Source organism: Bombyx mori, chromosome 28 (genome assembly GCF_030269925.1).
Source record: "Bombyx mori chromosome 28, ASM3026992v2".
Classification (NCBI taxonomy): domain Eukaryota; kingdom Metazoa; phylum Arthropoda; class Insecta; order Lepidoptera; family Bombycidae; genus Bombyx; species Bombyx mori.
The window spans coordinates 7,354,380-7,375,645 of NC_085134.1; the positions used below are offsets into that span (position 1 = coordinate 7,354,380).

The window sequence follows — 21,266 nt, forward strand, 5'->3', positions numbered from 1 at the left end:
CGATGGGTATTACATCGAATACAAAAAAATCATATCCCAAGTCTGCTCGAATCTTTTGCTTTTACACATATTCACATTACAAATATTCTCTTTATTACTGAGGGTAGGACCTCTTGTCAGTCCGCGCGGGTAGGTACCACCACTCTGCCTATTTCTGCCGTGAAGCAGTAATGCGTTTCGGTTTGAAGGGTGGGGCAGCCGTTTTACTTGAGGCCTTAGAACTTATATCTCAAGGTGGGTGGCGCATTTACGTTGTATATGTCGCAGGCAATTTGTATGATTCCGCCGTTTACAAACGGCGTCGTCATTATAAAAACGCTCGCCGCTATGTAAAATGCCGAAGGCAAAATGATAACTCGTTCAATAGTTATAATTTCGACATTGGTTGTAGTTTTAGGGTGACCATAATAAAATGCAGTTTATAATAATCAGACTTTATTTCCGTAATCAGGTACTAATGAAGATTTCAAGTAAGACTAAAGGAGACGGAAAATCGTGGGCCAAAAATGTAATAACTTGGAATGTAGTCTAAAAAATTTGTCATATTTTTTTATATAAGAATATAAAAAATCACCTCAATCCTCTTTCTGGGACCGGAGAAAAATGAGAAAGTTAGTTTTTGTCGGTAAAACGGTATGATCGATTTAATTAATCGATTACAGGATTATAAAAAGAAAAACATTGCACTAGGTAATTAATGCAAAGTAATTAAATGAGCGATTTATACTTGTTATATACAAGTGCGGTATGCGCCGGATTTAATTGCGATTATATACATAAATGAAGAAAAAGTCTATTATTACTTAGCAAAGTAATATGATTATCGATTTCAAATCGATTAAAATCGATTGTATTTTTGATGACAGCTTTGACAGTAAGCTGACATGACGTGTGTTCATAGATTATACAATTATTTTTTGGCGCTTGTTGGTTTTTTCTGCTCTAAGTACTCATTTTGTATCTTCAACGCATTTTGAGTGTGTATCTATCGGGCTGTTTTTATATTTTCAACAATCACTGCTTTATTAATACGGATTCCAACTCTGCCAGCCTTGTACGACAATTGCTTCTACACTGGATACCGAAGATCGCTCACACGTTTGACTTGAAATTGTTGCATTGGATACTGTTGAAATTATGGATCGCTGTGTGAATTGTGGGATAGCAATTCCATATTCTATACCTGATATATATCATTGATATTCATTCATAATATGACATTTAAAAGATTATCCAATGGATATAATAAACATTTACTTATGCTTAAATAAGTTATTATTCAGTTCTTTTAAAGAGATTGTAACATAACCTAACTTTTACTAAATCTTTATTAACTCGGCTCTCAGATTGAGAAAACTTTTATAATTTTCAGCAAGGTACTGATAAATCTGAATCTATTAATTCATATTAGTTTCATCACGTTACATTCGGGCCCAAAAATGTATGTAATCGTTTCAGTCTCCTTTAATTATGTGCTTTGGTTCTCTTAAAGTACTTAGTTAAAATATTTAAGTAACAAAACAACATTTAAATTACACACTTTATATACTCATGATAATAATAAAACTTCTAAGGATAATATGACACTTTCAAATAAAACAAACAGGTCGTAAGTAAAACCATATTATTTTGAAGTTTGAAGTATTCATGGTCTTGACTCTGCTCATTAAAATCTCGAGATATAATCGGTTTAACTACGATACCTTTATTTGATATGTTACGTTTGGATTCACAAACAGGACATAACGATACGAATAAATCAATCGCTTTTCTCACACTAATAAATCTATCCTTCGTTTGATATTGAATTTTGTCTCGATCATCATGTCCGAATCTCTAACAATACATCGGAATATTCGTTCAACGGTATTACACGAACGGTTGGATCAGGGCTATCCTTTTTAAAATAAGGTAGTCCAATTCACTGATGCTCATGACCTCGTATTGTCTTGACCAGTAGTAATCTGCAGGAGTCCTCCGCGAACCAGATTCTGTGGCCACCTTAGCATTTTTTAGGTACCGAATAACCTCAAAAATCTTACTATTTGTCCAAGGCTTTTTTACAGCTTCCATTTGAGAATTGTATATTTTTTTTAATTCACTATAATATATACCTTTAAAATCAGAATTCTTTCCTAAAATGTCTTCTCCACACGATATATTTGCACTGTTTTCAGTTATTTTTTGACGTGGTTGTTATTATGTTGATCAACAGTGGCGCGCGTGGTAAAAAATTGAACTAAGCATTTCAATTTGCCGCGGCATTATGAAAACGGCGTTTGAATTGTCGATGCTATGTTGTGGCATATTATAAAGTGACACGGCAGTTTACATTTTGCCTTCGGCATTTTACATAACGGCGAGCGTTTTTATAATGACGACGCCGTTTGTAAACGGCGGAATCTTACAAATTGCCTGCGACATATATATATGTCTATGGGCTTCAGTAACCACTTAACACCAGGTGGGCTGTGAACTCGTCCACCTATCTAAGCAATAAAAAAAATATCTTTAAATATCTAGAATTTCCGTCGCATTCATAACTTGACAGACATTAATGGCTCTGACAAATCGGGTGAGCTGTCAGCACATTCAACTTTCAACGCTAATAATTGAGCTTATCATCATATCATTATTGGCTCTGGAAGGTCAATACAACCATCAACATCAGCAGCATCTTACAAAGCCAGCATTAATTGGGGCTTATCAATGAGCGACTACTTGGTTATACCCAGAATTTAAAGACCACAAAGGCAGCAACGAGATAAGATACGCCGTTGACACTTCAAAAACATATGGTATATCTGAACGTAGTATTAAAGTTCAATCTCTACTCACCTCTGGCATTGGTCGCGGCGTCTGCTATCTTCTGAAACGCGTCCAGAAACGCAGCAATGGCGACTAACGCTGATCTGCGAAAATGATAATTAACATATAAAACCCCAAGGTCTTAAATAGTATACATTTAGGACACACAAATTACCAGTTGCCGCATTCTAGTTACAAAAACAAACGACTAAAGTTCCTTGTGAAGCACGAGGTCATAGTTTTAGAATGGCCAGTTAAGTCAGGACTACTATACTGTAGAAGTACACTAATAACCATTCATTTTCCTCACTACAAGTACGACATATTGCACAGATTGCACAGTTTTTATTTTTACAAACAATAGCGATTTTGGTTTTGGATTAAGGCCATTTGCCGTTAGGGCCTGTAATAGATTCAGACATAACACGGCCTGATCCATGTGGATTAAGGCCAGTTGTGGGTAAGGTTTGGGATTCGGACATAACAGGCCTGATCTCTATTGGCCGCGGCCGATATGCGTAAATTGGATTCTTCTGTGGTTTCCTACCTCAGCTGATAGCCTTGAGATGCTATTTCAGCATAACCTTACCTAGTAGGTGAGCTCACGGGGCTCAAACCGGAGTGATGCTAACACTGACCCTAGCAAGAGCAGTGCTTCGCAGAATCTATCACCGGATCGGAAACGCGATCCACTGAAAAGATTCGGCGACTAAGGACTACAATAGAAGCACGTTTGTTACAAGTCTGCGATACGACTACTGTCTATTACCAGTAAACGCGTCCTATAAGTGATATGAATTCTAGACAGGTTTCAACGAAAGCAGCGGTAACTGCCAAGTTAATAGTTATTTCAAAAGGATTAATATTAGTTTTCAAATATAGCGCCTAGATGATACCGAATAGCAAATTGTTTATCATTAATTTCAATATTTACAATTGAAATGTTAGTATTGTACTCGTTAAAACTGTGACGTGAAATCTCATTTTATTTTCCCAAGTTTTAGGTATGCATATACTGATATTCGAGTGTGAATTTTATTTATTTATTTAACGGCAATATTTAAATAATATTCATAAAGATGGTTGTATTTATCTTGTACTTAGAAGACATGACAATAAAAAACCTTCGTCTTCGTCGTGTCTTAGTGTGGTCTAGAATAGCACAACTCTTTTTCTTCCCTTGCGTGTTGTAATAGCGACTAAGGAATTACTAGTCGTAGGACCAGCAGTAATGCATTTCGGTTTGAAGGGTGGGGCCGTTGTACCTATACTTGAGACCTTAGAACTTATATCTCAAAGTGAGTGGCGCATTTACGTTGTAGGTGTCTATGGGCTCCAGTCACTACTTAACACCAGGTGAGCTGTGAGCTCGTCCACCCACCTAAGCAATAAAAAAAGGCATAAAAGTAATTTTACTATTACTCTCTGATACTCACTTCAGTGCTGAATGTAGCTTCGTTGCTTTGGATATGAACTCCTCCCACATCGGAGTACTGTTCTGTAACAACAGAAAAATAACGATGATCTATCTATACTAAGATTATAAAGAGGAAAGATTTGTTTGTTTGTTTGAATTGTATAGGCTCTGAAACTACTGAACCGGTTTGAAAAAATTCTCTCACTGTTGGAAAGCTACGCTATCCCCGGGTGATATAGGCTATATTTATTATATGTTCAAAAAAATTAGGGATCCTTACTGAAACTCCAATAATGTAGCTCAAAGTGTAAAAAAATACCGAAAATTCTTTACATCGCGTGCGCTACTCCCCAAGCGAAGCCGGGGCGGGCCGCTAGTTTAAGATAAAAACGAACGAATAAAAAAGTTTCGAGTTTCGAGTTCTTTGGACATATCGCCAGAAAGAGAGGTGACAATCTGGAAAAGCTGCTGGTAACAGGCAGCCAAGAAGGCCCAGAGGCAGAGTCCAATGCGCAAGTCGGACCATATACGCTCCACTCTCAACACTTCAGTCCACGTTGCTATCCACACAGCCGAGGATAGGCTGGAATGGCGCAGGATAATCCAGGAGAAAGTTATTAGAGGAGGCCAAGACCCTCAGTATTGAGGATTATCGACGCAAGGAGGAGGAGGAAAATAAAAACACATGTATTTATTAAAAAAAAAGAAAAGAAAACCCGGTCAAACTACGCCGCGACCACCACTAATATGAAACACAATGACTTTGCAGTCCCCGAGTGCCACACGTGTTTTCTTTATTGCTTACTTGAGTGGACGAGCTCACGGCCCACCTGGTGTTAAGTGGTTACCGGAGTCCATAGACATATACAACGTAAAGGCACCCTGAGATATGAGTCCTAAGGTTTTAGTTTTTACCTGCAGTATAACGACTGCCCCACCCTTCAAACCGAAACGCATTGCTGTTTCACACATCATCATCATCATCAGCCTATAGCAGCCCACTGCTGGACATAGGCCTCTCCAATTGTTCGCCACTGAGCACGATCCTCGGCTTCTCTCATCCAGTACCTGACAGCCACCCTGCACTGCGTTTTCCAGTTCGCGGTCTCCACTCAGAACGCGTATACCCCAACGGTTATCGGTTGCTCCGCTAAAATGGCCAGCCCATTGCCACTTCAGCTTACTAATTCGCTGTGCTATGTCTATAGCTTCACACATTGTTTTGAAAATGAGCAAACAGATTTAGGTCACAAAATTCCGACCAGATTTCATGCACACCGCGTTTCCTTTTGTTGAGCATCGCTAAAAGCAACGTATAATTTCTCAATTGTCGATATCATCGTGCGCTTATTTCGCTTCATTGCAAACGGCTACCGCGGCTACTAACGGATGCAAGCAATTTGTCAGATATTGTTCTTTGTAACAGGTGAACGGATAGTTTTAAAAATGGACGAGTCGAGCTTGAAACTAGATTCTTTATTTAGACTATAGTCTGTTTTGTTCTAAGATTCTTTATTTATACCACAGTCTACACAGAGCATCTAGTCCTAAGAATAATTATCTAATATTAGGCTTTTACTGACGAAATCGCCATTGAGTATACACAAAGTTGGTCATTTTTTTATAAATACTTTCTATTACTTCTATTAATTAAAATATGCACCCATGGTGTCAATTTTTCAATGTCCTACTGGAAGAAGTCAGATTTACAGGAGCCAATAAGCTCTTCAAAGGCATTTTGTACTGCTGGTCGGGAATTGAATTTTTTCCGTGCCCAGAAGTTGTCCAAGCTTTGGAAAAAGAACAATTCTGGTAATGGTACGAAGTAATATCTAGTGAGAACGAAGGATGCGCAAAACGCCAAATGTTGGACGTATTCAAGCCAATAAATAATGAGTCGTACGTTCGTTTGTAGTGTTTTGGCCTCTCAAGATATGTTCATTGTCCTCAACGAAGGGTTCGAGGAACAAATTAACCCATAGACACAGCCCACTGAGTTTCTCGCCAGATCTTTTAGTCGCCATTCCGATCCGGTTGTAGATTCTGCGAAGCACGGCTCTTGCTAGGTTTCATGTTAGCAACGTCGTCAGGTTTGAGCCTCGTGAGCTCACCTACTACTACTAGTTAAGGTTACGCTTAAATAGCCTCTCAAGGCTATCAGCTTTAGGGGAAAAAAAGCGACATTTTTATCGCATAGGAACTCACTCGTATTTCAATGTATGTACGTACGTATGTACTTTTATCGTATCCATATTGATGACAAAAAATTCAAATGTAGTGAAAACAAAACACTAATCAATAAACATATGACTGAATTTGAAAATAGATATCTCTATATTTAAAATAAATTTAATTTCAATTGCTAGTATTGTAAATCGGCTACCTGTTATTTTATTAAGGGAGATTCGTTAGCAATACAACTTTGAGACAAGACTTGATGATAGTAAATTAAACCTAGATCCGTGATTCATTATTCAACAAGCTATACTAATATATAAATCTACAGTGGTTTCTACGGATGTTCCGTTAGAACTACTGAACCATGCATCCGATTGACTTGAAACTTGGTATTCATGTAGAAAATACATGTACTTAATGGATAGGCTAATATTTAGATGAGTGTTGAACTCCCTAATAATAATGACAATAAATGATCATGTTAATTTTAAATGCCCAGCGAAGCGGGCCAGTGCGGCTGGTCATCTATAAAACGTCAAAGTCCCACAGATCAATCAAGCGACCCTCGAGACAGTACTCCGTACATAATACTCCAAAATCTCTTCTATGTATAGGACAACGCAACGCTTCAATCATCATTTCACAACTATAAAGATTCTCATAACGCAATCACGTCATATTCCCGACGACTGAGAAAGATCAAAAGCAAGGGGGCTATAAACAACTTTCAACATCGCCGACTTTTTAATATTACTGCATGCTCACTAATTAAAATTAATAACCGATGTTAAAAATAAAACATTTTGACATATTATGTCTATCATGACACTTGTCAAATCTAAATTCTAAAATTATCAAGATTTTTCAGTCAACTTCAATCTCACAATCGAAAAAGTTCGGGGAAAAAGATTGAGATAAAAAAGCTGTGAGATGTTATATGAAGTCTTAAAATAGCTACGGGAACGGGAAACGAATCAGACACAGGTGGTGGCAGTACCGAAACTGCTGGTAGTTCTTGCCACAACATTCGCCATCAAAGCGTGCTTATAAACACATTAGGATATGGCTCAAATAACAACGCCTACAAAAAAACAATATACTAAATTAGGTCTTACATTTGCGAGGCCTTACGTTTTGTTTTTATCACGCAAGGCCGTATTTGCGTCTAGCCCACTTAGGACTTCGCAGTCAGAGGATCTTACACTTATAATTGCCCCGGCATAGGGGTTGGTGACCTAATCACTCCTAGTTACTGTTATGATATTGCCTTAATTACCCTATTACACAATTGAGGCCCAAACCTTAATTTAACGGTAGTCACATCAGCTTAACATAGATTTCCTGTGATTTCGTTTTATTTACTGGTGGTAGGACCTCTTGTGAGTCCGCGTGGGTGGGTACTAACACCCTGCCTATTTCAGCCGTGAAGCAGTAATGCGTTTCAGTTTGAAGGGTGGGGCAGCCGTTGTAACTATACTTGAGACCTTAGAACTTATAAATCAAGGTGGGTGGCGCATTTACGTTGTGGATGTCTATGGGCTCCAGTAACAACTTAACACCAGGTGGGCTGTGAGATCGACCACCCTTATAAGCAATAAAAAAAAAATTGTGTCGACGGACAGAAGAGCTCATCATGGCTATCTTGGTTCGAAGTTGGCAAGGGCCTCGTGAATCTCAAAAAAGCTATTCAAGGTTATGATTAGGAAGATGCCATCGGCAAACCCTCACTGGAACAACATCGTTTTAAAGGTGATAAATGATGATGAGATTATTCAATTGAGTGGCGTATTAAGTTTATCAGCACCGAACCAAATTACGTACAATGACAAAGCAAACAATTTTGGTCTTCATTAGAAGACATTATGAATGAAGGTACCAATTTTTCAATTTGGTCCGCATACTCTCGACTAATTCTGTTTATCGAATCTAACACGTTCACGTGTGAATGTCTGATGGCTAGCAATTGCCTGCAAATACAACATTTTCAAATAAAACACGTACTTAACACGCTTTCTACAAAGATAGACAGTATTAAAAAAATTTGGCTCTCTATAATTGCAAATATTGGTTTTATGACGTGTTGTGAGTGGCACGAACAGAAATTATCATGATTGGCTATCTCTGTCCCAAAACTTTGGTTGAAAGGTCGGAGACAACGTTAAATTATAAAAATGTGTATGATCTCTGGCAACCTCGTAAAAAAATAAGGTCTCAAGTATAGTTACAACGGCTGCTCCACCCTTCAAACCGAAACGCATTACTGCTTCACGGCAGAAATAGGCAGGGTGGTGGCACTTACCCGTGCGGACTCACAAGAGTTCCTACCACCACTAATTACGCAAATTAGAATTTTGCGGGTTTGATTTTTATTAGACAATGTTATTCCTTCAGCGTGGAAGTCAATCGTGAACATTTGTTGAGTACGTATTTCATTACAAAAATTGGTACCCGCCTGAGATTCGAACACCGGTGCATCGCTCAACACGAATGCACCGGACGTCTTATCCGTTAGGCCACGACGACTGCATGACCTGATTAATCAAAACGATTGCATGATTTCACTAATATTATACCCATTTCGTTATTAAGAACAGCGTCGTCAAACCCTGTATAATTATATCGCGTTACGGTCTTTTAATATCTTAAAATTTAATTAATTACCGAAAAATCCTCCTACCCTCAATATACCTAATGAACTCGAAATTGTCATCGGCACAAGGTATTGTTGAATTGAAAATGTTCCGATCAGCGTGGACGTCCACTCAAACAATTATCCCTCTCAACGCTTCCCGGGATCGTCCCAGCCGATGTATAATAGACTGCGGATGTATGCGACTGACTACACGGTCTATGGTACTGCCAAATTGTCATGTCCGAGCCCCGTGATAATGCCTCCGTGACATGTTGGACCGTTTTACAGTTTGCGATACGATTTCGTCTTTTTGTTTAAAATGGTGATAACTTTAAAATGTAATTTAAGAATAAATGCTTTTTTAAGCCTATTATTTTATTATTAGGGCGGGATCGATGGAGACAGTTGGTTGACGAAATCGGACGGAGTCACGATCCTCAGCAGTGAGGAACCGATCGAAGAGAGAGAGAGAAGCCTATTATATTTCAATGATAGGTATATCTCGAGAGGCTTATCGTGACTGGTAAGGTAGATGGGAAAAGACCTCGGGGGTGCAGCCCAATACGTTGGTCCGACCAGATCCGCACCGCTCTTGATTCCACGTTTCACAACGCCCTCCACACTGCCAGAGACAAGAATGGATGGGGAAAGATCGTGCGTGCGAAGGTGATACAAAAGGGTGGTCACGACCCTCAGCAATGAGGAATACGACGCAATGAGGAGGAGATATCTCACTGTTTTTCTGTTTGTCATAACTAAGCAACGAAGTTACCGAGAGATACGTGCATTATTTTTATTTTATTTATTATTAGCGAGATTTTTAGCGATCAATATTAAAAAATGCTAGAAAGCGGTAAATTTTAAAGCAAGGATTGCGGCCAGCACCGCGGTATCACCTAGTCCACAATATTTTCTTAGCCGTATATTTTAATGAGACCAGAGAAACAGTAGCATAGTTTGAATGCAGAACTTTTTTTATTTTATTATCTGATATTATCTAAATCTGTCGCTGCGCGTTGAGCGTAGAAATTTCAAAGCTTTGTCAAACTATTATAATGATCCCTATTTCTCGTGGATCACACAGTTTCGGGTATAATGTCCAAATATTGTAGATAAAAAAGGTGTTTGTACATTTAAAAAAAAAAACTAAATTCTCTGCGTATACTATGAATGTCATTAAAGCAGACCATAATCAAGGACATGCTGCTAAATTTAATTTAAAAAATCCGCGAATCGTTTTTAATAGTAAACGATCTCGACTGATCTAGAACTTTTACTGAAAACATTCGAGAACAATCGCGTCGATATTTTCACGTCAATATTTTCCTACGTTTCCCTGAAGCGTAACTAGATCGTACAATCTAAACAGACCTCGACGAGTCAATGACCCGGAGCGTGCCTTGTTAGGAAAAGCGGGAACAACGGACCCATGATACTTCGGCAACGGGATCGCGCGAAAACTGACATCTCGTTTTTTTATGTATTATTTGTATTATAATATAAAGGATCACATTAGTGCGGATTTTGAGGAGAATAACTCCACCCAAAACGATGCCGAAGACTGGACAAACTTTTTGTTTTATTGCCCTTTTAGGCAGACGAGCATACGGCCCACCTGATGGTGAGTGGTTACCGTCGCCAATGGACCTCAGCAGTGCCAGGAACAGAGACAAACCGCTACCTACCGTTAAGTGCTCTCCACAAATCTCGTTTGAAGAAGGACAAGTCATAGCGCTTGGGAAACACCGTGGAGGGGAGCTCATTCCATAGCCGGATGGTACGTGACAAAAAAGATCTCTGGAAACGCACTGGGTATGAACGCAGTGGCTCCAGGTAGTATGGATTAACTCTACACCGGTGGCGAGCGGTGTGATAGTAAAAACGAGATGATGGAATCATCTGAAACAATTCCTCAGAGCACTCCGCAGTGGAGGAGCTTAAATATGAAAGCGGATCCTAGCACTAGACCAGAAAAACGATAGGAAGAAGAAGAAGATAAAGGATCACTAGTATTTCGTACACATACGATTTTAATACTAGACTTTCCAATATTCTCCAGGTACAAACAAGGTGCGTTCATTATTGGATATTCCGCAACTGTATATTATGACTATAATACGTCCTTCGAGACGTATTTCGACAATTCCACCCAAAAAAATAGCTATCATAGATCACAAGATATTTGATAGATGCCTTAATCTCGCTTACATTTTCAAGATAAGCTTACATTTATACAAATTCTGAATGCCAACAATCGACCGCTGATTTACCAAGCAATTTTACCGGCTCAGTGGAAGATCTTCCCTTTGTTGCTACCCCAAAATAACATCACGGATGCAAGTACACTAGACGTTTCCCCATGAAGCCGCTCCAATATAAACCTGGTTAGTTACTTTGCTTATCGACAATAACTCACTATCTCTATATATAAAAATGAATTGCTGTTCGTTAGTCTCGCTAAAACTCGACAACCGCTGAACCGATTTGGCTAATTTTGGTCTTGAATTATTTGTGGAAGTCCAGAGAAGGTTTAAAAGGTAGATAAATATGAAAATGCTCGGAATTAAATAAAATTAACAATTTTGTTTTTCCTTTGATGTGTCCCCCGTCGGACGGGCTCCTTTTGTTTGTTTTAAGTTTATTTTATACAAAAAGTTTAGGTCTTTCATTTATAGATTGAAGCATTACGAAGTCTGCCGGGTCAGCTAGTCACCAATATTTAAAATAAGGCTATACATTCGTTTGTATTCGGGAAATAACTAACACCACCCACCCAATCAACCAATAACAAAATCATGATTCCCTTAATTAAAGACCTACATGCCCGTTGCTACACCCGACGGATCCGTATGGGTCTACTTAATGCTCCTGCCCTCTCCACTTACGCCATTAGTTAAGATAATAATAAAAAAAACGTTTATAAGATAAAGTCGTATCTTAACAAATTATCAAGATGATTTCATAAGCTTTCTACTAAAGGTTTAAGTAATAACGCGATGTAAAAGAATGTTCGTTCAACTTGTGATAAAAATACTAGACCGATTCCGGTTTAATGTAAACTTTTAATTAGGGTTGTGAAATTAATAAAAAATAAATAATAGTTTAAAAAAGATGGTATCAGTAGTTAAAAATATTTTATGAATAGATATGAGTAGAAGGGTTATTTTGATAATATCCTGAAAAGCAGCCTACGCTTTTTTTAATTCAAATTTATTAAAATTTCTTTTCAATTTTTTTTGTTGGATTTTCTATAAAAGCGTACTTTTTTTTAAGTATATTTAAAGTATTATTTATTTTTTATTTTTTAGTTGAATTTAAATTTTTTCAATATATTTTTTTAATATTGAATTGTCATCGGTCCTTAATAAGTATGCCAAATTTCGAGTTAATCCGACGTTTTGAAGGGGGTCAAGATCATGTTCAAAGATTTGTTTACATACTAACATACATACGTCTGAAGCTAATAAAAGCGTATTAAAAATAATCACAATAGTTCTTTTATTGAGAAATAACAGAGGAAGATCCTCCACTGAATCCTTGTCATTGCTCCGTAAGCCGACAACCTGAATGTAAAATTATCGTTAGAGCGATTCGGGTAATTGTCACGTGCCAGCTGTGTGCTTAGTGCGAGTTTTTTAACTACTCGATCGCGTAAAAGTTAACTCAGATATGTATGGACGATCCGTGGGTCGGGCGTCCTCGGGGCGGCGCGGCGTGTCTGGTTTTAGTGTTGACCGCGGGAACCCCGACCGGGTTCTGACATCGGACGTCGGGCGTAAGAGTGCAGGGGAGTCGTTTAGTGCGGTAGGGCCCTGAAATTCCTTGGGCCCGCTGTCTGCTGCGTCTGTGGATGAAGAGAGCCGATGACCGGTGTTTCCCGAGCGCTATGTCATGTTCTTCTTTAAGGCTTGTGGAGAGTATTAAGCGGTAGGCAGCGGCTTGGCTCTACCCCTGGTATTGCTGAAGTCCATGGGCGACGGTAACCACTCACCATCAGGTGGGCCGTGTGCTCGTCTGCCTACAAGGACAATAAATAAAAAAAAGACCGGACTCAGTGGTGCGATTCCGCCCGAGTTGAATGTATGTATGTAGTGGACACATGCTGTCTGCAATAGCGTTCAACGTGTTAAAAAACAAATTCCACGCGTTCGCCAACCCTACGGTTGCAAGTCCATAGTTAACAAACTGTTATAAAACGGATTACACTGCGCGTGCCGACTGAGCGATGCAAGATTAAACCGTCCTGACCGGGTGTTTACGTTAAACTACGATTTCTCGTCCGTCAATGGTGTTCCGATTTACATTAGATTCGCTTTGATGCACAACTTTTGCCGATCGACCCGAATTCTGAGGTGAATGAAGTCGTCGTGGCCTAAAGGATAAGACGTCCGGTGCATTCGTGTTGAAGCGATGCAACGGTGTCCGAATGCCGCAGGCGGGTACCAATTTTTCTAATGAAATACGTACTCAACAAATGTTCACGATTGACTTCCACGGTGAAGGAATAGCATCGTGTAATTAAAATCAAACCCGCAAAATTATAATTTGCGTAATTACTGGTGGCAGCACCACTTGTGAGTCCGCGCGGATAGGTACCCTGCCTATTTCTGCCGTGAAGAGTGCGGCAGCCGTTGTCACCATACTGAGACCTTAGAACTCATATCTCAAGGTGGGTGGCGCATTTACGTTGTATATATCTATGGGCTCCAGTAACCACTTAAGATCAGGTGGGCTGTGAGCTCGTCCACACATCTAAACAATAAAAAAAAATTTCTATATTATTTATCGATGTTTTAATATTTAGTTAATCTCCTGCCTAAATATGCTTTCGAATACCACACGTCATTATAACCACGTCCAGAATACGAACAGTGTAGTTCTTTATTATCGGGTCGTCGACATAAATCGATACGACTCGGTTACCCTTGAGAGATTTGAGACGCTTTGTAATGTCAATAAACAGACGGCCGAGTGAAGAGTTCAAATCGTTGACATTACGGTTTGTGTGTAACCAATATTACGGGGTCAAGTGGGGGGAAAACTAAAGTTTATGTAGTTTTTTTTTATTGCTTAGGTTTGTGGACGAGCACACTGCCCACCTGGTGTTAAGTGGTTACTGGAGCCCATAGACATCTACGACGTAAATGCGCCACCCACCTTGAGGTATGATTTCTAAGGTCTCAAGTATAGTTACAACGGCTGCCCCAACCTTCAAACCCAAACGCATTACTGCTTCACGGCAGAAATAGGCGGGGTGGTGGTTACCTACTCGTGCGGACTGGTGGACGTGGAAGTCATTCGTGAACACTTGTCGAGTACGTATTTCATTAGAAAAAAAACAATATTACGCGTTCACAGCACAGCTTGTTTGCGACTCCTGTTGTTGTACAGCCTGTGTGCTCAGTGCGAGTATTTTAACGCTCTCGATAGCGTAAAAGTTAACTCAAATTTATATGCAGTTGGAACGTTTGCCTACGTTTGCCGCTAGGGGCGCTGTCTAAACAATTTAATTGTCATTTTTTGGTAACCAATTTGTCTTGGCGAACAAACACATAAATTAAAATTTTGGCTGTGAAGAAATAGCTTGACTGTAAAATAAAAAAAAAATAAAAAAAATTAAATAAAAAATATCATCATGTCATTTATTTATGCATCTCAACGTAATATTTCATCATTTTTACGGCAACACTTCATAGGAGTTACGGGGGCGCGATCAAAACACACGCAATAAACGAGGTATAACAAGGCTTTTACGACCTACATATATCTAGGAAAGAGAGAAAAACTATGTAGGTGATTTATTCATATTAATGCTCCCTCACTGATCAAAACTCAACCATAATCACTCACACCTTAAGATTTAAATTAATGTTACGCGCTGGGATTCGGGAAAAATAAAATTCCAGTGAAGTATAAATTCAAACTGTATTTATCATTTGGAACACTTACAACACTTTAAAATTCTCAATTCGCTTCGCTTCGCTTCAGGTGATTCGTTCGCTGTTTCGCTTCGAGTAGTTCCGATTACTAACTGACTGCGTGTCATCTCTGCAAAACTTTTATAGTCGGCGTTGTACTTCTCAAACGTTCTAGATGCTACTAGGTCCTTCGATATTCGTTCGGCTATTCGGCAATAGATGGCGTTTCTCTTACCGGTTTAACATTAACATTTAACATTTACAAAAAAGTCCGACAATGGTTTTCTAAATATATTAATTTAATGCTAAAAGGCATTAATCTAAAGTTCGCAGATAAGATAAAAAAATCAAATCGGTTGCCGAACTGAGGAGAAAAGTAATAGGCATTTAACTGTTTTGCCTTGCCTCATTATATATTATGATTTTAAAACTCGTTCAAAGTAATATGTCAAGTAAATGAGGCACTATCATTTAACTCTGCCTCGATTTTAGTACATAAATTATCTGTTTCATTCTAACACAAAAATCTGAATCACTTCAAACTTTAAATTTGATAAAATCGAGTAATAGAGTTTTACGTCCGGCTGAAATCGATCCGAGATCGGTTCGAAGGAAAGCGGAGCGTATCACAGTCACTTCTCTAAGCCTGTCACATCAATCACAATAATCTTGTAATCGAGATAAAATCGTTAACTGTGTCACTAACATCGCTACAGCATGTAGGTTCGTGTGCTGATTAGAAGACTGGGTTACATTTATATATTAACTAGACGATGACCGGGCATTGCTCGGTTTTTTTTTTTTGATAACGCCATCTTGTTGTGTCTTTAAAGCGGTTAGTTACCCTCAATTAAGAAAAATAGTATTATTATTCGCCAATAGATGTCGGGAAGAGTTGATTATTGAAAACACGAATAAAACAACATTTTCTGAAAAAAAATCGTAGCTAGATCGATTTATCGCCCCCGAAATCCCCTGTATACTAAATTTTATGAAAATCGTTGGAGCCGTTTCCGAGATTCAGATTATATACACATATATTTATATACCAGAATTTCTTGTTTAAAGGTATAAGATACGTGAAGCAAAAACTTTGTATCCCTTTTTACGAAAATTGCGCGGACGGAGGAGTATGACATTTCCCACATTTCCAAATATAGTAAGTATTATTGTTGGTAGCTTGTTCTATGTGAGTTATTTGAAAGTATAGTTAGCAACAAAGCATATCCTTATACAAACTATCAATTATAATCGTTCAATATTTCATGATAAACAGGGCATTAAATGCAGTGGCATTAAACAATGACGTCACTTTTCAAATGTACCACACAATCTTCTATATAAAAATGAATTGCTGTTCGTTAGTCTCGCTAAAACTCGAGAACGGCTGTACCGATTTGGCTAATTTTGGTCTTGAATTATTTGTGGAGGTCCAAAGAAGGATTAAAAGGTTAGATAAATATGAAAATGTGCGGAATTAAATAAAAATATTAATTTGGTTTTTCCTTTGATGTGTCCCCGTCGGACGGATTCCTTTTGTTTGTCTTACGTTTATTTTATACATTATACATAAAAGCTGTCCACTCTTCTCTAACTCTATCAAAAACTCTCTAACTCCATCAAAAACTCCAAGCTCTCCTGAGTCGACATGAGTGCGTTTCATCTTGCAAAACAATTACTTCACAATAAAAATCTTATTACGTGTTAATAGCTCAAATTACAGCGGAGTGCTTTTTAAATTGATTTACGTTTTAAGTGATCCGAATTTAAAATCGGCGCGTTGGGAATTGTAAGCGTGTCATTGACGTTATCACATTTAATGTACTTAATTAAATAGATTTAATAAAACATTTCGAATTAGTTTAATATTCTACAAATAGATCAGATGATGACCGAGCCTTGCTCGTTTTTTTTTTTTTTATAACGCCCTCTTGTTGTGTCTTTAAAGCAGAAAATTGTATTATTATTCGTCAATAGATGTCGGGGAGAGTCATTAAGTTGATTATCGATAAAGTTGATTATTGAAAACACGAATAAAACAACATTTTATGAAAATAAATCGTAGCTAGATCGATTTATCGCCCCCGAAATCCCCCGTATACTAAATTTTATAAAAATCGTTGGTGCCGTATCTGAGATTCAGATTATATATAACTAGTCAGGTCATAAGTATTGTCACACAGTAAAAACTTTTCTTTTAGAATGCTGGCCACAAAAAAGTTTATTGAATTCGAATATCGAATTGTTCATGAAAATAAAAATGTATACTTTTAGAATTTTATTCATTTTTAAATATGGAGTGGACGCTTAAAGAAGACCGTGTTGCAGTTATTGCGTTGCATCGTTGCGGTTACGCGCCATTTAAAATTTTTAACATACTGAAAAATTTGAATATAACCAAAAGATTCGCTTATCGTACCATCAAACGATACAATGAAGACTCTAGTGCAGATGACAGGTCAAGAAGTGGTCGCCCTCGGTCTGTTAGGACTCCAGCAGTGATAAAAGCTGTGAAGGTGCGAATTCAAAGAAATCCCAAACGTAAGCAGAAACTGTTGGCCCTTCAGATGGTGTTAAGCAGAACCACGGTGAAAAGGGTGTTAAATGAAGACTTAGGGCTTCGGGCATACCGAAGAAAAACAGGACATCGTTTGAATGCTCGTCTAATGGACCTGAGACTGAGAGATGCCGCGCTTTGTTGAAGCGGTACGCGGGAAAAAAATATCGGGAAATTCTTTTTTCGGATGAAAAAATTTTTACCGTAGAAGAGAGCTCCTCCTCCTCGAGTCGTGTTCCTCATGTCTGAGGGTCGTTACCACCATCACCCATGAGCTTCAATCTTAAGATCTTTTTCCACTTTCCCCTACTACAACAAACAAAATGATAAGGTGTACGCACACAGTAGTGAAGAAGCGAGCAACCGTATTCCGCTTGTCCAACGAGGTCATTTTCCATCCTCGCTCATGGTATGGTTGGGAGTTCCTTATTGGGGCTTAACAGAGGTACATTTTTGTGAGAAAGGTGTAAAAACGAATGCAGTTGTGTATCAAAATACAGTCCTGACGAACCTTGTGGAACTTGTTTCTCATACCATGTTCAATAACAGGCACTGGGTATTCTAACAAGATTCGGCGCCAGCTCATAGAGCGAAGAGCACACAAGACTGGCTGGTGGCGCGTGAAATCGACTTCATGCGGCACGAAGACTGGCCCTCCTCCAGTCCAGATTTGAATCCGTTAGATTACAAGATATGGCAACACTTAGAGGAAAAGGCGCGCTCAAAGCCTCATCCCAATTTGGAGTCACTCAAGACATCTTTGATTAAGGCAGCCGCCGATATTGACATGGACCTCGTTCGTGCTGCGATAGACGACTGGCTGCGCAGATTGAAGGCCTGTATTCAAAATCACGGAGGTCATTTTGAATAAACTTTAGTATCATAAGAATCTATGTTTTGTTAAGTTCATTTTGGTATATGAATGGTTACATAATGAATAAACATGTTTCAATTATTTTACATTAAACATGTGACAGAATTTATGACCTGACTAGGTATATATACAAGAATTGCTCGTTTAAAGGTATAAGATAAGATAAAACATTTCGAATTAGTTTAATATTCTACAAATGCTTTTCTATAAGTGTTATTATTGTATACTTAAATAAAACTGGAATAGTTAGGGCAGATAGTTTCTTCTCTTGGTATTTCTTTCATTTCATCCGTTTTTTTTGTTCTATGATTATGATAGTTTTTTTTAAAGCGTTTATTATAAACTAAAATTTAGTTACACAGCGGCTTGACTCTGTCTCTGGTATTGCTGACGTCCATGAGCGACGGTAACCACTCACCATCAGGTGGGCCGTCTACTCGACTGCACACAAGGGAAAAAAATCGTTTTTCTGTATTTTCATAACATTGTAACCCTTCAGAGTAGAACGCATAATAGGTTTTTGACAGAAATATTCAGGTTATGTGGCCTCATAATACGCTTTTATCAGTAAATGTGTGTAGGCAATAGCGCTACTCTGATATAAAATAATAGTCACAGAACGCTACCAACGCTACCGCCTTCTCCGAAGAAACTTTTAGAAGCTATTTGCGACACCTACGGCAACAGGGTGATTCTATTGTAGATCGTATAAAATTCAATGTTCGATCAGCATATTAATTTTGTTAACAAGTATATGTGAGCATTTGTAAACAAGCAGGTTTGGGGTACAGTCCAAATTTTGTCACTAATTGTTTTAACAATTAACCAACTTTCCACTAAAGGTCTAGGCAACGTGGGCGACGGAAAGCAGCGCTCATCGGTGATATACAATTATCAGCGTTAAAACAAAGCATTAATGGAGTCAATCGTGTAACACATATTGAACTAACGGGGGGCCATAAAAATCGCGGTCTTCTAAAACTTATTAATGAAATATGAAATATGATTAAATCAATATTAATATTTCGATTTCGCTCAAATGGAATAACCATACATTTTTTTATCACACAATAATTACACTTTGAAAGAAGTCCAGCACCAAAAAAACACGGTCTAGTAATGTTATAATGAACTATATATAACGTATACATTGGACGCTTATTAAAAATGTGTTTCGGTAAGTCGATTTTGCTGACAGAGATAAGCATTTAAGATAACATCTACCCATCCAAAAGGGGCGAACAAATTGGGAGTACGCCATGAGATGTTTTCGATAGGAGGAATGAAAATCTGAATTCATATTAAATTAAAACCCTCCGAGCTATTATGTTACGACCGAATTTCGGCTCGTATTTACTTAGTAATATACATAGGTATTTAAACTAAGCTTAAAAGTATTGGGTAGATAATTCGTACTTAATGGCGATTTGGGGTGTCATAAAAATAATAATTTCGAATACTATACTATATATGACGCCTGGTTGTATTTTTTTTATTGCCCTTGTGAGCAGATGAACATACGACCCACCTGATGGTGAGGGGTTTCCATAGCTCATGGACGTCAGCAATGCCAGGGGCAGAACCAAGCCGCTGCCTGCCTATTATATGCTAATAAAGTCTTAAGATCAATTTGTACGAGGTTTTTAAACTTTAATTTACATAATAATTTTACATTATCTATATAATAAAACGACTACATACGTTCAAACTTGGACACCATCAGGCGTTCTCAAACGCTTGAACACTGGAATGTCAACACGGAGCACTTCTCTCGTCGTGTCTGCGGAATTTTATGAGCCCCTTGCATTATCTTTCTCTCCCGAATCTTCCATTATGGATTTCGGAGATAATGTCTTTTGTTCGTATATGCGCTCTCGATCCGCAATCAAATTAAAAGTCAAAACATGCTTAGATCTAATTTCAATCGCGGGCGACCGAAATCTTTATAAATCACACAAATGAAAACTTCCAGTATCCTCACATTTAATTTTAATTAATTTATTTTTTAAGCATCATCGTGGCCTTAAAGATAAGACGTCCGGTGCATTCGTGTTGAGAGATGCACCGGTGTTCGAATCCCGCAGGCGGGTACCAATTTTTGTAATGAAATACGTACTCAACAAATGTTCACGATTGACTTCCACGGTGAAGGAATAACATTGTGTAATAAAAATGGAACCCGCAAAATTATAATTTGCGTAATTAGGTTATATCTCAAGGTGGGTGGCGCATTTACGTTGTAGATGTCTATGGGCTCCAGTAACCACATAACACCAGGTGGACTGTGAGCCCGTCCATCTAAGCAATAAAAAAAAAGCTGCTGAACAAGCTCACGGCCTACCTGTTGTTAAACAGTTACCAATACACATCGCAACGTCAATGTTACTACCTACATTAAATCATGTGGTCCAAAGTCTTGTTTAATACGACGTGTATTTAGACCCTAGACCCTTGAAAGCGGAACGCGATTACTTCACAGCGTGGTAGCGATACTACCAGTAATTACGCAAATTATATTCTTTTAAGATTTCGTAATGATTACATAATGTATTGTTCGAATACCTTCCATTTTTCTAAACAGAATGTAAGGTTAAAAATGCAGAAACAATGCATCACAAAAGAAAAACATAATATGAGTCGACTATTATCAAAGCCGGCAATGTGACTTTTGGACAATTATTGGTAAATCAGAAAAACGAATTATTGACTTTGTATTCCATTGGCAGTCACAAAACTCTTCTGAACGACATCTTAGATAAATAACAGGTTAAGTATTAACCTTTATTTAATGCAGGTTTTGAACCGTATTCTTCGAAGGAGACGATTATATTCAAATCAATCTGTATTGACATATCAATAACATTTTTTTGTCCAAATGCACA

At 38.2% G+C, this 21,266-nt stretch overlaps 1 protein-coding gene across 7 annotated transcripts in view; it reads right to left on the reverse strand.

Annotated features, from left to right (window-relative positions):
* LOC101737188 (protein MTSS 2) overlaps positions 1-21,266 on the reverse strand; it is a 181,854-nt gene that overhangs the window by 88,041 nt on the left and 72,547 nt on the right. For all 7 annotated transcript variants that reach the window (XM_038021148.2, XM_038021146.2, XM_062676814.1 and 4 more), the window contains exons 2-3: positions 4,245-4,306; positions 2,839-2,912 (exon numbers count right to left, since the gene is read on the reverse strand). In XM_038021148.2, the coding sequence (XP_037877076.1) occupies positions 2,839-2,912; positions 4,245-4,306 (136 nt within the window). The remainder of the gene's footprint in view (positions 1-2,838; positions 2,913-4,244; positions 4,307-21,266) is intronic.